We start from the raw sequence: 19,312 nt of genomic DNA on the forward strand, positions 1-19,312 counted from the left end.
TATAATATAGCATGGTAATTAAGAACAGGACTCAAATTGTAGTTTGGCTATTTACTATACTATATGACAAGAGGAAAGGGGCTGAGGTCATGAGCCTCAATTTCTTATTCGGAAAAATTCAGATGCCTTCTACCTCTAAGGATGGCTGTGAGGGTTAACTGGGATGTCCTATGGGAAGTGTTTAGCAGCACTGTACCTGCCACCCTGAAAGAGTTCCATAAAAAGTACCTGCTATTATTACCTGTTCACCTGCAGCAGGTATTTTCTACCTTTGGTAGAAAGTCTCAAGCTTAAGAGTCTATACTTTATCTAGGAATGAGTCTGACGTAATACCATTTGATTCCAGGCTTAAAAGGCAAATGGCCAAATTAATTTCGGTGACAAACAGATCTTGTATAAAGCTACATTTCGGCTGAAAGGGAGTAGGTATTGCCAAGAGTCCGTCAAAGGAAAGAATTAGTGGATCTGGGGTTTGTTCCAAGGTTTGAGTGTTGTGTAATTTCATAAGGAAGGAGGGCCCCAGGCAAAATTGCAGCCCTTAGCAAGCCTGAAGGTCACCACCACAAAGAGGGCCTGATGCCAGAGGAACAAACACAAGAGCTGCTCAATTACTACTAAAGAAGAGACCAAAGGAAGAATGAAGCTTGTAAGATAACCAATCCAACATCCAACTTTGAAAATTTATCCATGCGTGACTCTTTCCCAGTTAGAAGACAGTGAGATCAATTGTCCCTTTCAAAGGGCAGTACTCCATTGCCTTCCAGGAGAAAGATCCTAAAACGTATTTTTCTTTCTAGCACAAACATGAAGTGAAAGAGGGAAAGGTGAATATATCCTTTAGCTGATGCAAGCACATTTGAAAATTCACCCCACCAAGATAAATCACTATCTGCAACCCACAAAAATGGATTAACTATTTCATGCATTAGGACTAGAAAACCCACATCTGCTAACCACATTCCTAATGAGAAGCAGCTGGTGACAGTTTTGTAGCTCTGTGACTTTCTTTTTAGGAAAATATTAGCAAGGACATACTAAGCAGAAGGTTAGTTTCATTGAATCCACTTAGTTATGGAAAATCACCAGTGTTTTTTATTGACAGTCATGGAAATCACACACTTTGCCATGAAATTCAGATAAAGTCCCCAAATAAAAATCCCTTTTCCTTCATTACCAGTTCCAACAGAATTTTCAGTGCTTCACCATAAGACTTGGGAGTCTGGCAGTCAGCTTCACCTCTCTTCTTTCACAGGGCATTAAACCCCAAATCATATTTATTGATGCACACAGTGTTTTTAGGCCTTTCGTCCCATAGCTTCAACTTCCTCCTGAGTCGGTTAATGCAATTACAGGCCATTGGAGGGATCAGACCCCTTTGAGAATCCGTTGCATGCTGTGGGCACGTCTCAGACAAATGCTCACTTATGCAAAGTATTCAGTTTGGGGGCTCACAAAGCCCCAAGAGCCCTTCCATGGAGTCCTTAATGGGCTGAATTGTGTCCCCTCAAAATGTATAGGTTGAAATCTAACCCATAGTATCTCAGAATCTGAGTGTATCTGGAGATAGGGTTGTGGAACTAGCGGGATAGGTTATGCTCTCTCTTGCTTCTGGCTTTTGTACTGAGAACGATTTAGGAATGCTTTTCTTCCCCCTTTCCCCTTGATCATTACCACCCAATTCCAACTGCTAACTCTGCTGGTGAGGTGCCCCTTATCTGTGCTCATCCCTAATGTAGCCTCATTGATTTACTTGTTCCTTTTCCCAACGAGGCTGTGAAGTTCTTGAGAGCTGAGATCACCTTTCACCTGTTGTTGGTGCTCAGCAGATAGTAGGCACTAATAAATGTACGTTGAGTATTAAGTCCTGTAACTTCCTAAAGACAGGACTGACATAAAGCTAAGACTTAATATGCATATCTTTGCTGTCCACATGCGAAAGTCACTAGCCACATGCAGCTATTTAAATTAAAATAAAATTTAAAGTTCCATTTCCTTTGTTGCAAGAGCTGCATTTTAAGTGCTCTGCAGTCACATGTGGCTAGTAACTATCTTACTGTACAGCACAGATACAGAACATTTCCACCACCACAGACAGTTTATTGGACAGAGCTGATCTATATCTGAAAATACCTTGGACTATGAAAAAAATCAACACATTAGGAAAAAAAGGAAAAGAGGTTATGAATATGCAATTTACAGTTAGCTCAACAGCCAAAACACATAAAAAAAATTGAGCAATATCTTTAATACAGACAAAATGAGAGATTTTTTCATTAGATGGGCTACAACTAAAGTCTACCTCTACACTAGCAGAGTGTAAGAAAATGAGTACTTTCAAACACCATGGATAGAAACACAGCCAATCCAAAGGGCAATGAAAAGTGAAAGATGAACTAGCAATTCTACTCCCCGGAGAAAACACCCCCACAGGAGCATTACCCCATGATGTACTAGGCTGTTCATTACAACACTGTACGATTTACACACAAGACTACCCACAAAACACAGTCTTATAGCTAAATCAAGTGCTCATCCAGAGCGAGAAATGCTTAAGCACCTTCTTTGCAGCCTGAGATGGAAAATCCGTGGTATATCATGCCTGCTATTCACATTTACAACTGGGTCCTACAACCAAGAGACAGTAGGGGAAACAAATGTAAGAATGCCGCTTGGCCTCTCATGAACTGTTGTGTGACCATGGGAAAAATAACATCCCCTCTTGGTCTCCATTTCCATGAGCATAAAAATGAGGCCAGAGGCACATGGTTTCTTTCACAAATCTGTTTCCTCTACCCCTAACCCCAGCAACAGTCAGAACAGCTCCACTTTTATCTGTATCATATATTATGGTTCAGAATAATGTCCCATTTAAATAAATAAAGTTTTCATGCTTAAAAAGTACCAAGCTAGGTCTCTTGCTTCCAGTATTCCAAGATTTTAGTTTCTCTCTAAATTACTGTCATCTCCAGGGTACATGGTACATTATCCATTCAGAGATCAGATTACCAACTACTATATGAGAAAAGTGAATTTTTAAAGCATTTGAGTCAGGTTAGCAAAAAAGACCTTTCCTAGGCAGTCTCAGATCAAAATATTTCTGTAGAATCCAGGTAGGAGCCATAGTCTGCAAAATACCCGGACCACAAACATGCTGCTTCTAGGTTACACAGATCCCTAAAAGTAAAATCACCCTGGAACACATGCACTGAAGTGTTCCTCTCATTTAATACTGCTTTGCCTTCCCTTCCCCCAATTTCTCTAACTTGCCCCAATCAGTTTCTGCTTCATTTGTATTCAAAGTTCCTCTACTTAGGAAGAATTTCAAGGCTCAAAGATCTGACTTCCCATACCATTTATGGAAATCCAAATCACTGGCTGGAAATGCTGCAAAGGAATGCTTTCTACTTTCAAAACTTTTACTTCTTCACTCATGATCTGTGAGCCTTTTCGGTCAGAATTACACCATAATTCACAAGGTTTCAGAATATGTTTAAGTAAATCAAGTCTTAAACTAGAATCCAGTTAATAAAGACTCTGATTTTGTAGCTCTTCAGACAGTGAAAAGCGAGTTAATATTTAAGGCATCCTAGCCTCCCTCTGGTCATATGCAATGAAGATCAGTAACTTGAACTTTGGTTTCAACCATGCAAAAGAAGCCCTAAAACATTTCTTAGGAAGGGAAGGATCTTACAATCTACTGAAAAGTTGTAATAGTCCACACTAATGCAGACCGGGAAAATATGCCTCACTAAGGAAATTTATTCAAGTAAGAAGAAAGGAAAATTATTTTACACAGAGGGCCCAAAAAGCTGCAGTTGTTTAAAGTACTCCTATTATAGGAATGTCCATGCCTATGTGGATTCCCTATATATATGCTATTAGATGTGATTTTCTCTTGTTAAAAAATAAACAACTCATATTACCGTAAAAGAAAGGTTAACAGGCAAAGCAAAGAAGTAGCATCCACTATAAACCTTGTTTTACCTGTTCCCTCCTAGCAAACCTGAAACAGGCTGTCCTTTATGTTATAAAGTTCTCTCTTATTACCTCTCTGTTAATTCTCTTCCCACGTATCTACCTTAAATTCTCACTTTTTATTTGCCCTTTCCAGACTGGAGGATGGGTTCATCTTAGCAAAAAATGTTTTTTTGCCAGCATTTTACTCATGATGTCATCAGAACTCATATCCTTCTCCGCATCCCAAAAACAAACAAAACCACACATACTGGGTTTCCACAGGCATGCAACACAATACATTCACTGAGATGGGAAAGAAATCGATCTGCTTGGTTCAGGTTAACTAGAGTTCTTCACCTTCTAATTTAAAAGATCACATTAAAACTAGTCAGCTGATAACACCCATGGGAATAACAACGTCAAAGCAAGTAAAAGAAAACGTAAAATAGATGGCAGGCTTTCTGGCTCTATCCTCCATTCCTACTGTTAACAAAATCCTTGCCCAGTGTTTAATCTTTGAAACTGGCATATATATATATAAAAAACATAAAATATAGCATGTTATATATATCACTATATGTATTTATTTATCAGGTGAAAGATGGTTAATGAGACTGATAACCCACAGCCAGATTTTTTTCCCTTAAAGAGCTGAGTGCCAGAGGCCAAAGGCATCAGTTTTTGAGACGGAGCACTGCAGTTAAAATTCTTCCTTGAAACAAGGCTTATGATCACTACTGGTAGTGAGGCTATCTTGAGTGAACAAGCACAGTTCGCCTGCCCTCTAGGGCAGTGGTGGGCAGGTCCCCAAGCCTCTGCACTGGCTGCAGGCAGGAGGCTGGCAGACAGTGAAGGTCATCAGTCCTCTGAAGCCTCAGGCATGTGTGAGGGAAGAGAAGTACCATCTTTTATCCCCCCTGAGACTGTGGTCTAAACAACAGGACCCTGACAAAGTTGGATGAATTTGTACCTACTTGGAACATTATCCCAACTACAAATACCTTGGAGTTTCCATTCACTGCAGTCAATGAAGGGAAGTTACTGTCCATTATTTTGGAAGATAACATTCATAATGACTAGTCCTAAAGAATAACTTTGTTTTATTATCATGATTTGTGAAAACAAACAGGGCAGACAGTTCAAGGAAGGACACAGACAGTGCCCTATTTTAGGTCCCAAATTTCTTCTTTTTGATGGGTGGTGGAAGCTGAGCGATGATGTCATCCAGGGGCCGTTCTACTGCAACCAGTGTTCTTTCATCCAAAAGATCCATGAAGAGCAGAGGCTGTAGAGAGATGATAATGACTCTACCAGGAATTAGGCTCCAGGGCCAGTCCTGAACAGACGGACTAGAGCTAAACAGTCAGCTTAGTTCAAGGCTGAAGGGATCAAATTTCTTTTTTTTTTTTTAGAATTTTTATTTATTTATCTTGACAGAGAGAGAGAGAGGGGACACAAGCAGGGGGAGTGGGAGAGGGAGAAGCAGGCTTCCCGCTGAGCAGAGAGCCCAATCTGGGGCTCAATCGCAGCACCCTGGGATCATGACCCGAGCCGAAGGCAGATGCTTAACGACTGAGCCACCCAGGCGCCCCTGAAGGCATCAAATTTCTTTTTCTTTTTTTTAAAGATTTTATTTATTTATTTGAGAGAGAGAGAATGAGAGAGCACATGAGAGGGGGGAAGGTCAGAGGGAGAAGCAGGCTCCCCGCTGAGCAGGGAGCCCGATGCGGGACTCGATCTCGGGACTCCAGGATCATGACCTGAGCCGAAGGCAGTAGCTTAACCAACTGAGCCACCCAGGCGCCCGAAGGCATCAAATTTCTGACAATCTTCCTTCCCTAGGACTCAAAATGGTTGGTCAGATTGGGAGGGTTTTTTTTTTTTTTAATTTATTATTTATTATTCCTCCTCTATCTATCTATCTAAAGTAATCTTGGGGCGCCTGGGAGGCTGAGTCGGTTGAGCATCTGACTCTTTATCTCAGGGTTGTGAGTTCAGGCTCCACGCTGGGTGTGGAGCTTACTTAAAAAAAAAAAATCTCTAGGGCGCCTGGGTGGCTCAGTTGGTTAAGCGACTGCCTTCGGCTCAGGTCATGATCCTGGAGTCCCAGGATCGAGTCCCGCATCGGGCTCCCTGCTCGGCAGGGAGTCTGCTTCTCCCTCTGACCCTCCTCCCTCTCATGCTGTCTCTCATTCTCTCTGTCACAAATAAATAAATAAAATCTTTAAAAAAAAAAATCTCTACACCCAACATGGGGCTCAAACACATGACCTTGAAATCAGGGGTCGTATATATGCTCTAGTGACTAAGCCAGCCAGGTGCCCCAAGGTTAGAAACTTATCTTCCTTTTTTAATTAATTTAAAGATTTTTATTTATTTATTTGACAGAGAGAGACACAGCGAGAGAGGGAACACAAGCAGGGGAAGTGGGAGAGGGAGACACAGGCTTCCCGAGGAGCAGGGAGCCCGATGTGGGGCTCGATCCCAGGACTCCGGGATCATGACCCGAGCCAAAGGCAGACGCTTTACCCAGGCGCCCCAAAACTTATCTTTTTAAAGTTTTTTTTTTTTTTAAATCCTTATACTCAATGTGGGGCTCAAACTCACAATCCTGAGATCAAGAGTCACATGCTCTTCCGACTGAGCCATTCAGGCACCCAAAGGTTGGCAACTTTTAACTGAATTCAGTAATAAAAGATTTCAACAAGATTTTTCATGTTTTTCTATACAGAACATTTGTTCTCTAATTTCTTAGGAATCAGTGTTAACCAATGGCTTTGGAGCCTGAATTCTTGGAAAACAGCAAGCTACAAATGCAGTAAGAAACTAATCATACTTAAATAATTTACAGATGTCCCTCTTTAAAAAAAAATAAAATTCTTACAGACCCCTGAGAAAATATTCCAGGACACCCAAGGAACTCTAATCTGAAAAGCATGAATATGGAACTTCCAAGTTGGCACAAATAGCTTGTAGTATCATAAGCTTAATGAATATTTATTTCATATACAGTGAAAAGCTTAGCCCAGAAAGGGAAGTCACAATAAATTCAGTGACTTCCACTTGCTTGAAATTTATCTTGTGGAACATTCTCCAATTAGAAGTCACATTTAAAGGCCAGCTTCGACACAAAGATACCACCCAAGCTCCAACATAATTTCTCACTACCTATGTATTTCATTTTGGGTAAGTATGATGTACATGCCTCTAATATACTTAAGCAAGAATAATGAAATGCAAACATAGGAACAGACATCCTCAGAAAGGGACCTGTCTACCCAAACCAGGTTTTCTGAATATAAAATGAAGGTGCTCTTGTCTGCCTATTATGGAGCTTGTTACATTTTGATAATATCCCAAGGAACCATCTAGAATATAATGTAAGATGTTTTACCTTATATATCTTAGAAATTTTAAAGGCATGGGCGGTACGCCTCCTGATAACATCTGATTCGTTCGTGGGAGGAAGTGGATTGTAGAGTAAGGTTTTGTCATTTGGAAGAGGCTAAAAAGACAAAGACATACTGTTTAAATCGTTATTTTTATTGGACTTTTCCAGAACAAAGGACTATAGTGATTTTTCAGGCAAACACCACCCTTTCAACCATCATATTAGACATGACTTTCCTTACTTCAGGAAGAAAGCCGTAGCCACTTTTCCAGCTATACTGTAGAGGACAGGAGTATGAAGCAAAAAGCGTGGTACTCTAGTCCAGCAAGATCAAAGGGCCCAGCTGGGGCTTCTGGCCAGTCTTGTCAGTAATACTTTGTGAGACAGGAACAAACTGGCATGTGCAGGAACTTAGCCCATGCGGCTCTGCTTTCTAGACTATTCCCCCAACCAGATCACAGACAGGCCAAGTGACTAAAGTTCTCCCCAGGCCAAAACCGAAACACAAACCACCCCCACTGATCTCACTGACACCTTGAAAAATGGCCTCTGGCCAAGCAAGTGATATTTCATCTCTGACTTCCTTGGGAAATAGCTCTGCCCAGCATGAGGAAGTGATGGACTTATCACCAATGCATGACAAAAAAATATGGACAGCCCTGGGCTGAGTTACAAAGAGGCAAGTGAGTGGGAGGGGCCCTTCCTGTATCACTCATCCTGCAGAAGGCGCTTGTCAGCCAGCTCTGTTTCCCACGCCCAGAGGACACAGGGCCTGCGAGATGAGTTCCAATGACACATCATGCCCACCTCCTTGAGACCCATCTGCTGCTTTCCCCTCAGTTCCTTCCACCCCCACCCTCACAGATAGACCAAAGCCCTGCGGGTTGGTTGTAATCTAAGCCCAAAGTGCATTACAGGCATGGCCACAGCTAATACTGCTCCTAGGAAACAACTACCTGCCCAGAGAAGACAGGGAAATTGCGGTGAATCAAAACAGCAGCTGGTAGAGGCTAGAATCTAGAACTGAAAAAGATGCTCACATCCCACCTAAATCACAGCCATGAAGAATGGAATTTTTTTTTCTTTTTTTTTAAGATTTTATTTATTTGAAGGGAGGGGCAGAAGTAAACTCCCCGCTGAGCCGAAAGCAGACTGAGCCACCCAGGCACCCCAGGCTGGACTTTTTTCAAGACATTAAGACCAACTCTTCAAGCTTACAGATACTGTTTCAGCATTTTCAGGCAAGGGGGAAAAGTGGTTAAAACCTCAGCCTGTGTCTCCTTTAATAATAAAACCATGTTATTCAGTCACCCCAAGGTGCAAAGGTGAAAGTGATTCAGCCAAATCAATGGTATTCTCCATGAGGGTTACCTTCTGAATACTGACCTAATCACTTTCCTATTTAAGTTTTTATGTTCACAGGCAAAGCAGAGAAATCCTCAAATCAGCAAAAACCAGGATACAAAGGCCTGCCCCTACCCTGGGAGCCTCAGGGGCCTAGGAATGAAAATGAGGAAATTTGCAAAACAAAAATTCCTCTCCTCCAAATAACAGGTCAGGAAATTTTATTCTGATCCTCCTTTCTCTTTGTACTTATTGCTTTAGAACTTGAAAATCCCTAAGTACAGAAAAGTCAGTGTGAGCACAAAATGGTAGTGGTGAGGAACTTACCAATGACTTGTCGATGATGCAGAACATGTATGCATCATGGAGAAGGATGTGCATTGGTCTCTTGGGATGAAAACTGATGTGTGTGATGGGAGTATCCCTCTGCAGCCAAAGGTAATGAAAGCCCTGCTTCTGGATGGTCCGGCTCCACTCTGTATACTGCTTGTCCGGGATACTGTACTCAAATACCTGAAAAAGGATATGGTACACAAGAAATGCAGGCTGGTACCCAGAAAAACTGGAATGTATCTCTTATTCCTTACCAAAAAATATCTATACAAACCCTGACTGTATCATAGTCAGCCTTATGCTTTCTACTTTTTTTTTAAAGATTTTATTTATTTGACAGAGACACAGGGAGAGAGGGAACACAAGCAGGGGGAGTGGGAGAGGGAGAAGCAGGCTTCCCGCTGAGCCAGAAGCCCGATGTGGGGCTCGATCCCAGGACCCTGGGACCACGACCCGAGCCGAAGGCAGACGCTTAACGACTGAGCCACCCAGGTGCCCCTGCTATTTTTAAGTAAAAAAATTTTAAGGTAAATTATAGAACATAAACAATTAAGTTAACACAGAAAGATTTATAGTGAAAGGTCACCCTGTCATCTTGACATCTCTCTTCCCCAAGACAAGAGCAGTCTATTTCTTACTTACATCTTTTCAGATCTTTTATGCATACAATACATGCTATTCTGCATGCTGCATTTTTTATTTAGCATTATGTCACGGAGACTGACCCATGTATCAGTAACTGTAGCTATATATCACTCTTGCCCCCTTAAAGAACATATAATAATCCATTCACTTTTTGGATGTACCATGATTTACTTATCTAGTCTTGTTGGTTTTTTTTTAGGGGGTCTTCCGGTGAGAACCAAAAAACCTGCTAGACAAATTCTAAAAGAGCTGTAACACTTATCTAGTCTGTTTAACAGACACTTATTTCCAATCTTTTACTGCTACAAACCTGCAATGATTATTATCTCTGTCTTTCTGCACCACTCATACATCTACAGGAAGAACTCTTCTTTTTCTTCTTAAAGATTTTTTTATTTATTTTAGAGAGGGGGAAGAGAGAGAGAGAGAGAGAGAGAAAACACATGTGTGCACACACAAGCAGGAGGTGCAGTGGGAGAGAGAACCCCAAGCAGACTCCACAGTGAGCACAGAGTCCGACACAGGGCTCAATCCCACGACCCCGAGACTGGACATTTAACCGACTGTGCCACCTAGGCACCCAAGGAGAACTCTTAAAATTGGAGCTTCTGATTCAAAGATTATGTGGATTTAATTTTTTTTAAATGTATCTCAAAGTGTCCTCTAAAGGGGTCATACTAATTTATTCAGTGTACCAAGTGGTGTTTCCCTATATCCTCACAGCATTTCCTATTATCAACTCTACAGATCTTTGCTAATCTAACGGGTACAAAAAATTTCCCACCAGGTGTAATGACTGAATACCTAAGGGACCAAATGCCAGAAAAGGACATCAGGTGGACATTATGTGTGACAAAGACAAGGATATGGCTTCACTAATCTTTCAGTTTTGGGTCAAGGACACAAACCCATGAAACCAAAATCAGAGATTTCATTTTCTGGATAGAACATTTATGTGTGTGCATACATTAGTATAAAAACTGCTTATCAAAGTAGCAAGCATCATTTGCCCAGCCATCTACTTAAATGTGCTTCTCAGATCACAATCTTTCCAACAGCTCAGTGAGGAAGGTATTATGCCCATTTTACAGATAAGGATATATAAGTATTGGTCATTTCACACAATGTGTCCCATTTCACAATATCTGTAACTCAGATATTTTAAAGATCTTCTTACAACCTGGTACGGAAAAAGCACTAAGTACTCATTTTGGTAACTGTGACCTCCATTACAGGTAACAGATTTCACTAGGACCTAATTTCCTTATCTGTAAAAGTGAAGGCAAATTACATGATCTTTTTTTAAAGATTTTATTTATTTATTTGACAGAGACACAGCGAGAGAGGGAACACAAGCAAGGGGAGTGGGAGAGGGAGAAGCAGGCTTCCCGTGGAGCAGGGAGCCCGATGCGGGGCTTGATCCCAGGACCCTGGGATCATGACCTGAGCTGAAGGCAGACACTTAATGACTGATGCCCCAAATTACACGATCTTTTAGTCACTTCCAACCTCAAGATCTTATTCCATCCCATATCCAGTCTAACACCTGGTCCATTGTCATCTCTAGTAGTCTAAAAACAATCAGTAAAATGAATACTTCAAAATTCTTCCTCCTTCCTGTACCTCTTTACTCTGTAATCTCAGAACTTCATCATTCCATTGTGCCCAACAAGCCAAAGGATATTACTGGCCTATAATATACCCAGGCTATACATGGAAACTTTACTTCACACAGGAGAAAACCACCTGCATATCATCCAGTATTTTCAAACAAAAGCTCCTCCATAATTGTCATTATCTTAGCTTCTTAGTTACTATCCAACAGAAAGGAATTAGAAAGCACTGGAATCTCTTACCTGCTGGTCAGAATGAGCAATGACAAGGTTGTTGGTATTGGGGGCAATGGCCAGAGCAGTCACAGGGAAATTATAGGAAGGTACGGTGCAGTGAAGCTGGGAATAAATAACAGACACAAAAGACAACTCTATATAACTTCTCTCAGGAAAGACTGGATGGTCTAGGTCTGTTGTTTTTAAACAGGAGTTCTATGGAAGTTCCTAAAAACATCAGGTAGTACCCCCAAACAATAAACCTTAATTAAAAACAAAAACACGTTTAACTGCTTACAAAACTGACAGCATTTGCAGAAAACTTCAGAGTAAAGCTTTTGTTACTATCTCTACATCTGTATGAATTGCTCACAAATATGTCATTCATCAAGCAATCTATATAGCTCTACACTAGATTTAAAAGAAACTAATGCAGTTCCAAGACATGTGCACTACTACACAGGGACACTCTTAAATGCCAGGCAAGGCTCAAAGAGCAGTACATGCTTCTGCCATAATGTCATAAAGATTAAGTTATACAGTTAATAAGCAAACTCATTAAATGTTGCAGTTTGGTACTGTTCTATAAACGCTTGATGCTTATTGCAAGTTTTTATAATGAAGATGAAAACTTGTAAAGGATCATTAGTAATTCAGTGTGTGAATGACAAGATCAATACTAATTAGTGAAAAGTACTTTTCCTATTCCTCTGTCAAACTTCTGTTTAATTTAAACATACCTTGAGATTACAAGGCAAGCTATTAAAGGAAATTGTTACTAACTGCCACTATTCATCTGGGTAAATCAGAATTTTCTTCCCCATAATATAGAAATAACCTGGATGTGAATTCATCACCCATAAATCCTTAATTTCAAATTTCACTGTTCCCACTGATTTTAATGTTGCAGATTACAGTTTTGGGGCTCCAAACAAAACCGGAAAAATTCTTAAAGTTTAGAAAAAAAAGAGAGCGTAATAATTTGCCGGGTCATACCAATCTGCCTTGAGTCTTGTTAACTGTTAACTTCCTGCTGTTTCCTACTACTTAAACCCCATGCTCACCTTCAGATGTTTTATGTTGTACACATGGACTCCAGCACTGGTCCCTGATGCAGCTAGCCAATTCCCATCTGGACTGACTGCCAAAAGACACATGGACTCCACCGTCCCTGTGCAGACAGAGTAACAGTTAAGTCTCTGAATTCAGCGTCCACATCCAGCCTTGGCCTGAGATGATGGCAAAAGCTAGTAAGACTTTTACTTTATTATTACTTTTTCAAGATTTTATTTATTTATTTGACAGAGAGAGAGAGACAGAGTATAAGCAGGGGGAGCAGCAGGCAAAGGGAGAAGCAGGCTCTCCACTGAGCAAGGAGCCCGATGCGGGACTCGATCCCAGGAGCCCCTGGAATCATGACCTGAGCCGAAGGCAGACGCTTAACTGACTGAGCCACCCAGGTGTCCCACAGTAAGACTTTTAAATCACGACTGGATAATTTGATAGTTCTGCAAATAAGTTCTAGACATCAGTCTACTATTTTCATTTCATTAGCCATCCTTCATGTAAAGAGGAGCCAGAGATAAACCTGAAGGCATCACTTGCTCAAGCCTGAGTGAGACACTGCCTACTACAGGAATGGAGAATCAAGGTAGCAGCTACCTGAAGTATTTTAGTTGTTTCAAACTCCTTTTTTTTTTTTTTTTTTAATTTATTTATTTGAGAGAGACAGTGCAAGCAAGTGCACAGGGTCGGGGGGTGGTGGAGGGAGAGGAAGTCTTAAGTAGAGTGTGCGCTGACCATGGAGCCTGACGTGGGGCTCAATCCCACAACCCTAAGATCATGATCTTGAGCTGAAGCCAAGAGTCACACACTCAACTAACTGCACCACTCAGGTGCCCCTACCAAATGATTTTTAATCAAAGTTAAGGACAAACAGCTAGTTCAACAGGCTTGCGGCATCTCCTTAATTTATTGGGTACCTGTTGTACATGTGGGCCATCTTTGTCATCAAGGGATTTTAAACCAATCTGGCAAAATGAAGACTCATGTGGGTTAAAAATCAAACTGCAAGGTTTCATGCCAAAACATGTGCTGCACACAATACCCCCAAACGATGAAAAGGCTTTATAACAAGACATATGCCAGGTGCTTAAGGATGGGTGATGTGGGTAGAAAAGGAGAGAGAACAATGTGAGCTAAGTGAAAAGGACTGGAATACACAAGTTTGGGGGCTATGAAGAAACCAGCCTGACTATAAGAGGACAAGAGATGAGAGAGGAAGAACAAATAAAGTGCTATCTGTAATGCAGAGCCTAATTTTAAGGGGTGCTAAATACAAAATACAGAGTCTACATATTTTCTTTTTTTAAAGATTTTATTTATTTATTTGACAGAGAGAGACACAGCGAGAGAAGGAACACAAGCAAGGGGAGTGAGAGATGGAGAAGCAGGCTTCCCACTGAGCAGGAAGCCCTATGTGGGGCTCGATCCCAGGACCCTGTGATCATGACCTGAGCCACAGGCAGATGCTTAACGACTGAGCCACCCAGGAGCCCCCAGAGTCTACATTTTTTAATAAAAACATATACAGGTACTCAATATACATTGTCACTTATTTTATCTAACTCTTAACCTGTTGGTTTCTTTTCTTATATGCTTCTGGAACAGCTTAGGAACAGTGAGAGTTTAAGAGTTGATTTTCTAGGCTGATGGGGTCTAAATGACAGTGAAGTTGCTATAATCCAGGGCAAGGGAGAAGCAAAAAAGCCCATGAGAAGTACTGGGTACCAAGTTCTCAATCATGAACTCAGCTATACACAGTTACTGAGTCATGCAGCATACTCATGCTCTCAAAGAACATTAGAAATTCAGTCATGAACTTTATATGACAAGTAATGCAACTGCATCTATAAGTTCATCTTTAATTTTACACCCGGGGCGGGGGAAGGGAGGGCGTGCCTGGGTGGCTATTTGATTAAGCATCTGACTTAGGCTCAGGTCAAGATCTCAGAGTCCTGGGATCCAGCCCAGTCGGGCTCCTTATTCAGCAGGGAGTCACTTTGTCCCTCTCCATGCTTGTATTCTCTCAAAAACAAAACAAAACACCACAACAAAAAAACCCCAAGACCAACCACCAGGAGCACTTGTTGGGGGGTGCAGTCGGTTAACCCTCCAACTTTTGGTTTTGGCTCAGGTCATGATCTCAGGGTAATGAGACTGACCCCACGTTGGGTTCTACGATCAGCGCAGTCGGCTTGAGATTCTCTCTTCCTCTCCCTCTGCCCCTCCTGCTTGTGCTCTCTCTTCTCTCTCAAAGAAATAATAAAATAAATCTTTATTTAAAAAAATAAAATACAGGGCACCTGGGTGGCTCAGTCGGTTAAGCATCTGCCTTCAGCTCAGGTCATGATTCCAGGGTCCTGGGATCAAGCCCCATGTCTGGCTCCCTGCTCAGCAGGGAATCTGCTTCTCCCTCTGCCCCTCCCCCTGCTCATTCTCTCTCTCTCTCTCAAATAAATAAAATATTTAAAAATAAATAAATAAATAAAATAAAATAAGGGGTGCCTGGGTGGCTCAGTCGGTTAAGTGTCTGCCTTTGGCTCAGGTCATGATGCCAGGGGCCTGGGATCGAGTCCTGCATTGGGCTCCCTGCTCAGCAGGAAGCCTGCTTCTCTCACCCCCTGCTTGTGCAAATAAATAAATAAAATCTTCAAAAAAATAAAATAACAACCAATGAAAAAATTAACATGTCCAAAAAATACCTATTTATAAACACATATCAGAAATACACAAAAATATTAATGGTAGTTATTTCTGGGTGTCAGGATTACAGATGATTTTAACTTTCTTCTTGCTCTGCTAACAAAACTCTAAGAAGGGTGATGAAACTTCTGGCCCCAAATAAGGAATCAAAAACCCAGTGAGAAAAGAGTAGGTGTAAGGAACATTTCAGATCTCATCAAGCGTTTTCACTTGCCAGATATCTCCTCCTACTTTAAATCGCAAACATGTGAGTATTTGCAAGGTAGAGAAGAGCATTAGGGAACCCCAACAACGAATGAGGTTTAAAAGTAAAGAAAAAAAAAGATACATCAGAGACTGACAACTCTCCTTCTTGGCCAGTTACCAAGTTCCCACCTGACTGAGGCTGGAAAGTATGCAGGTGCTTGAAGCTTCCTTCCAATAGCCGAATGGCATGTAGAGACCCTTGATTTGATGCCACGAAGAGTTTTGTTGAATCTTCAGAAAACAAAATCTGAAGAGCAGAGCGAAGGAACGCTGGCATTTTGGAAACCTTGGGGTGAGCCAGTAGAAGAAAACCAGTAAGAGAGAGAAGTGAGACCTAGAACCCATCAAAAATAATCACAGCCAGGCTTAAATAACATTAATGCTTCCCGTATCTAAGGGAGCCAACTGAACAAGCGCCTAGAACACTGACGTGTCTATCGTAACCTATCCATCCCCCGTTTCATCTCTGCAAAAGCCTAAACTTTACTGCCACTCTCTGGCATTTCCCTACTCCTCCAAAAATATAATCACTTCAAAATGGAAATAAAAGAGTGTTTTGTAACAGCTGCCTCCAAATAGCTTTTCATTGAGCAAAGACTCATATCCAGTACATTCCACTTCACACAAAAATCACATACTTATGAAATTTCTTATTGTTCAACCAGACATTGGGTTATCACTTACCCTTTGGAGGCTTATGTTGTCATGTTCATAATTCAACCGATAAAGAAAAAACCGAGAAGTTGTAGAATAGGCTATCCAACTTCCACAAGGGGAGATACAGCTGCAAATAATGTTCTCAGGACCCTGGGAATGTTAGGAATCAGGATGAATAACCAGAAAAACTTCGTATGATAAGGTTCACTGTGACACGAATCCTCAAGCTACTGCCACTCTGGACATAACCACAGGTACCTACACATAATCCTGACACTCATATGCTGGGTGTCACTATGATTACTTCAGATGTACAGCACCTAAATGGTGTGGCTTGATTTCCAAAACCAAGAACAGAGGTCTATGAATACTGTGAACATATCTCAGCCCTTCGTGTATTTTAAAGATAGCTTCATACTAAACCCTAAGTTTAGAAACCTGAGAAGAAAAGCCTTTAATGCAGTAAAGCTTTGGAGGCCAGGTGACTTGGAAAACTGATTTTCTGCATTTTGTTTGTCTACGATACCTGCCTTAAAGATCTCCAAGAAATAGTAAATAAAAAAAGTTTGCAAAACAAAGGAAAAGTTTAATGTAACATTTATATAATTCAAAAAACTCACAAAATATCTAAGTATATGTACATATGTATACACACACACACACTCTCTGTCACACAGAAAAAGATTTAGGAGATAAAGTCAATCAATTAACAATAATTGTTCCAGGTGAGCAGACTAGAATTAAAGAGGTAGTCGAGAATATAAACTATAAATACTGTTTGAATTCTTTCCAGTAAAACTGTATTCACAAATATTTGTGTAATTAAAATAAAGACATTTAGGGGCACCTGGCTGGTACAGTCAGAAGAGTATGTGACTCTTGACCTCAGAACTGTGAGGTTAAGCTTCACGTTGGGTATACAGATTACTAAAAAAACTAAAAAATTAAAAAATAAAATAAAATAGGGTGCCTGGGTGGCTCAGTTGGTTAAGCGTTTCCCTTCAGCTCAGGTCGTGATCCCAGGATCCTGGGATCGAGCCCCCGTCTGGCTCTCTGCTCAGCCAGGAGTCTGTTTCTTCCTCTCCCTCGTGCTTGCTCTCTCTCTCAAATAAATAAATAAAATCTTTAAAAAAATTTACAAAGACATTTAAAAGGAAGTTACAAAGCAGTTTGCATATTATATATTTTCATCATTGTAGAAAGAAAGGATATACACACGCACACATGGGTGGAAATTTTTTCTGGACAGCTATACAAGAAACTATTGGCAGTGATTATCTATGAAGAGTGGGACCAGGATTTGGGGGAGGCTTTTTTTTTCATTGCATACTTTTATACCATTTTATTTTTTATTATTAGTATTTTTTATTTATTTTTTTGAGAGAGTGTGTGCAGGAGGTGGCAGGGGGAGGGAAGTGACAAAGAGAATCCTAAGTAGGCTCCACACTCACCGCGGAGCCTGACGTGGAGCCCTTATCTCACAACCCTGACATTATGACTGGAGCCGAAATCAATCGACTGAGCTGCCTGTACCATTTTAATTTTATAAAAATATGCAAGTTATTTACATAATAATACCAAAAGAAAGAAACACAATTTCCTGTATTCATTCATCCAATATATTCTGAATGCCTAACTTATAGTCACAGGAAACCTAGTCCTGTTGACACGGTACTTAATTTAAATCATTTAAGATTTTACAGAATTTATGATATCAACCAAGCAACCCTCAAAATTCAGAATAAGAAAAATGTTCTGGATTTCAGAGCCTGAACACACAGTTAAACTTCCTTACCTTTGTTTTGAGGTGCAGCAAATGATCTGCATCTTTAGAAAGTGGAAGGGTATCCCCATTCTTTCCTGGAACAAGAAATTTCCAAGGTTTTCCTACTCAAAGAAAGATTATTTGTACATTTTTCTTTTTACTGAGAAGTCATTCCTGAGTAGAATGGAAATCTCTACCCCTGGGAAATTAGAAAAATGTCTGACTTAGTAAACCCACAGTTTTTTGGGTTTATATGAGGCAGAAGGCAGTGAGCACTTTCTTAGCTTCTATTTGGATGCCTTGGATATGGCCCATGGTATATCATTAATTCTCTGAAGCTACAACCTACAGTCAAGCATGCAGGTACGGGTACAAGTGGGGTTTGTGTGACCTCGACTTCAACTTCATTTGCTCATTTTGGAGCCTAAAGTAAAAACCTCTCATTTACCATAAAACAACAGAGCCCAAACACTTCATGAACAGGTCGTACAAAAGGCCACTAGGCTGTCATCCCAGTAAGATCCATATGACCTTCTCTTCCATAACGGGCTGCCACTACCCAACATTAAATCTTGTCATTTTCAGCAGCCTGTTCTGATCCCAGTCAAGGCAGGGTAAACTATATCTACAACGCTTACCTCCACTATACCTTTGCAGTGTGCCTTACAGGACCATCAACTTTTAACATATGATCCGGTATTCTGATAACGATTCTAACACTCTGAAGAACTCCTTTGCTCTGAAGGCACAGGAAAATCTCCTCCCATTTTTTCACAATCAGAATTTCACCTGCAATTCTAATTTTTTGCTTCTCTCTCCAGTTTTCTTACTGGAAAAGACTTTCTCCCATTGTACCTGTTGCAACTGTAGATCCCAGTCGCCAAAGTTCCAAGTGATGAGCAAACTGGAAAAGGAGAAGCTGCCTCTTTTTTGAACAGGAAATGAGACGTCGCTGTATCCAAGAATTGAAAAGTGATAAATAAGCCAAGGTATTCTATCGCCTCAGTACAATACAGTAGCAACATCCTAGCACATTTTTTACCGTCGAAATCCATTTTACTTTGTTAAAATTTCCTAAGTACTACCATATACCAGCTCTGTCCTAGGATCTAAGAACATAATGGTAAATAAAAACATAGCTACTGGCCTCAAGCTTGTAGTCTAAAAGGGTTGACCAAGAATTCAACAGGCAACTGCACTAAGTGTGCTAAGAATTTTTTTTTTTTTTAAGATTTTATTTATTTATTTGAGACAGAGAGAATGAGAGGGAGGAGGGTCAGAGGGAGAAGCAGACTCCCTGCCGAGCAGGGAGCCCGATGCGGGACTCGATCCCGGGACTCCAGGATCATGACCTGAGCCGAAGGCAGTCGCTTAACCAAC

General features: G+C 40.9%; 1 protein-coding gene and 1 non-coding gene across 3 annotated transcripts in view; both read right to left on the reverse strand.

The window, feature by feature from the left end:
* Positions 1–5,032: 5,032 nt before the first annotated feature.
* The window catches only part of UTP4 (UTP4 small subunit processome component), a 34,680-nt gene continuing 20,400 nt past the window's right edge, over positions 5,033–19,312 (reverse strand). For both annotated transcript variants that reach the window (XM_035024895.1, XM_035024894.1), the window contains 9 exons: positions 18,788–18,884; positions 17,963–18,027; positions 16,195–16,317; positions 15,640–15,796; positions 12,564–12,670; positions 11,527–11,622; positions 9,020–9,205; positions 7,352–7,462; positions 5,033–5,242 (listed from right to left, as the gene is read on the reverse strand). In XM_035024895.1, the coding sequence (XP_034880786.1) occupies positions 5,126–5,242; positions 7,352–7,462; positions 9,020–9,205; positions 11,527–11,622; positions 12,564–12,670; positions 15,640–15,796; positions 16,195–16,317; positions 17,963–18,027; positions 18,788–18,884 (1,059 nt within the window). In that variant the 3' untranslated portion in view covers positions 5,033–5,125. The remainder of the gene's footprint in view (positions 5,243–7,351; positions 7,463–9,019; positions 9,206–11,526; positions 11,623–12,563; positions 12,671–15,639; positions 15,797–16,194; positions 16,318–17,962; positions 18,028–18,787; positions 18,885–19,312) is intronic.
* On the reverse strand, positions 9,869–9,930 carry LOC118023909. Its single transcript, XR_004682931.1, has one exon. It is a non-coding gene; the product is annotated as a U7 small nuclear RNA (small nuclear RNA).

The sequence above is a fragment of the Mirounga leonina genome, unplaced genomic scaffold (assembly GCF_011800145.1).
Source record: "Mirounga leonina isolate KUSES-001 unplaced genomic scaffold, KU_Mleo_1.0 Mir_180, whole genome shotgun sequence".
In the NCBI taxonomy this organism is placed as follows: domain Eukaryota; kingdom Metazoa; phylum Chordata; class Mammalia; order Carnivora; family Phocidae; genus Mirounga; species Mirounga leonina.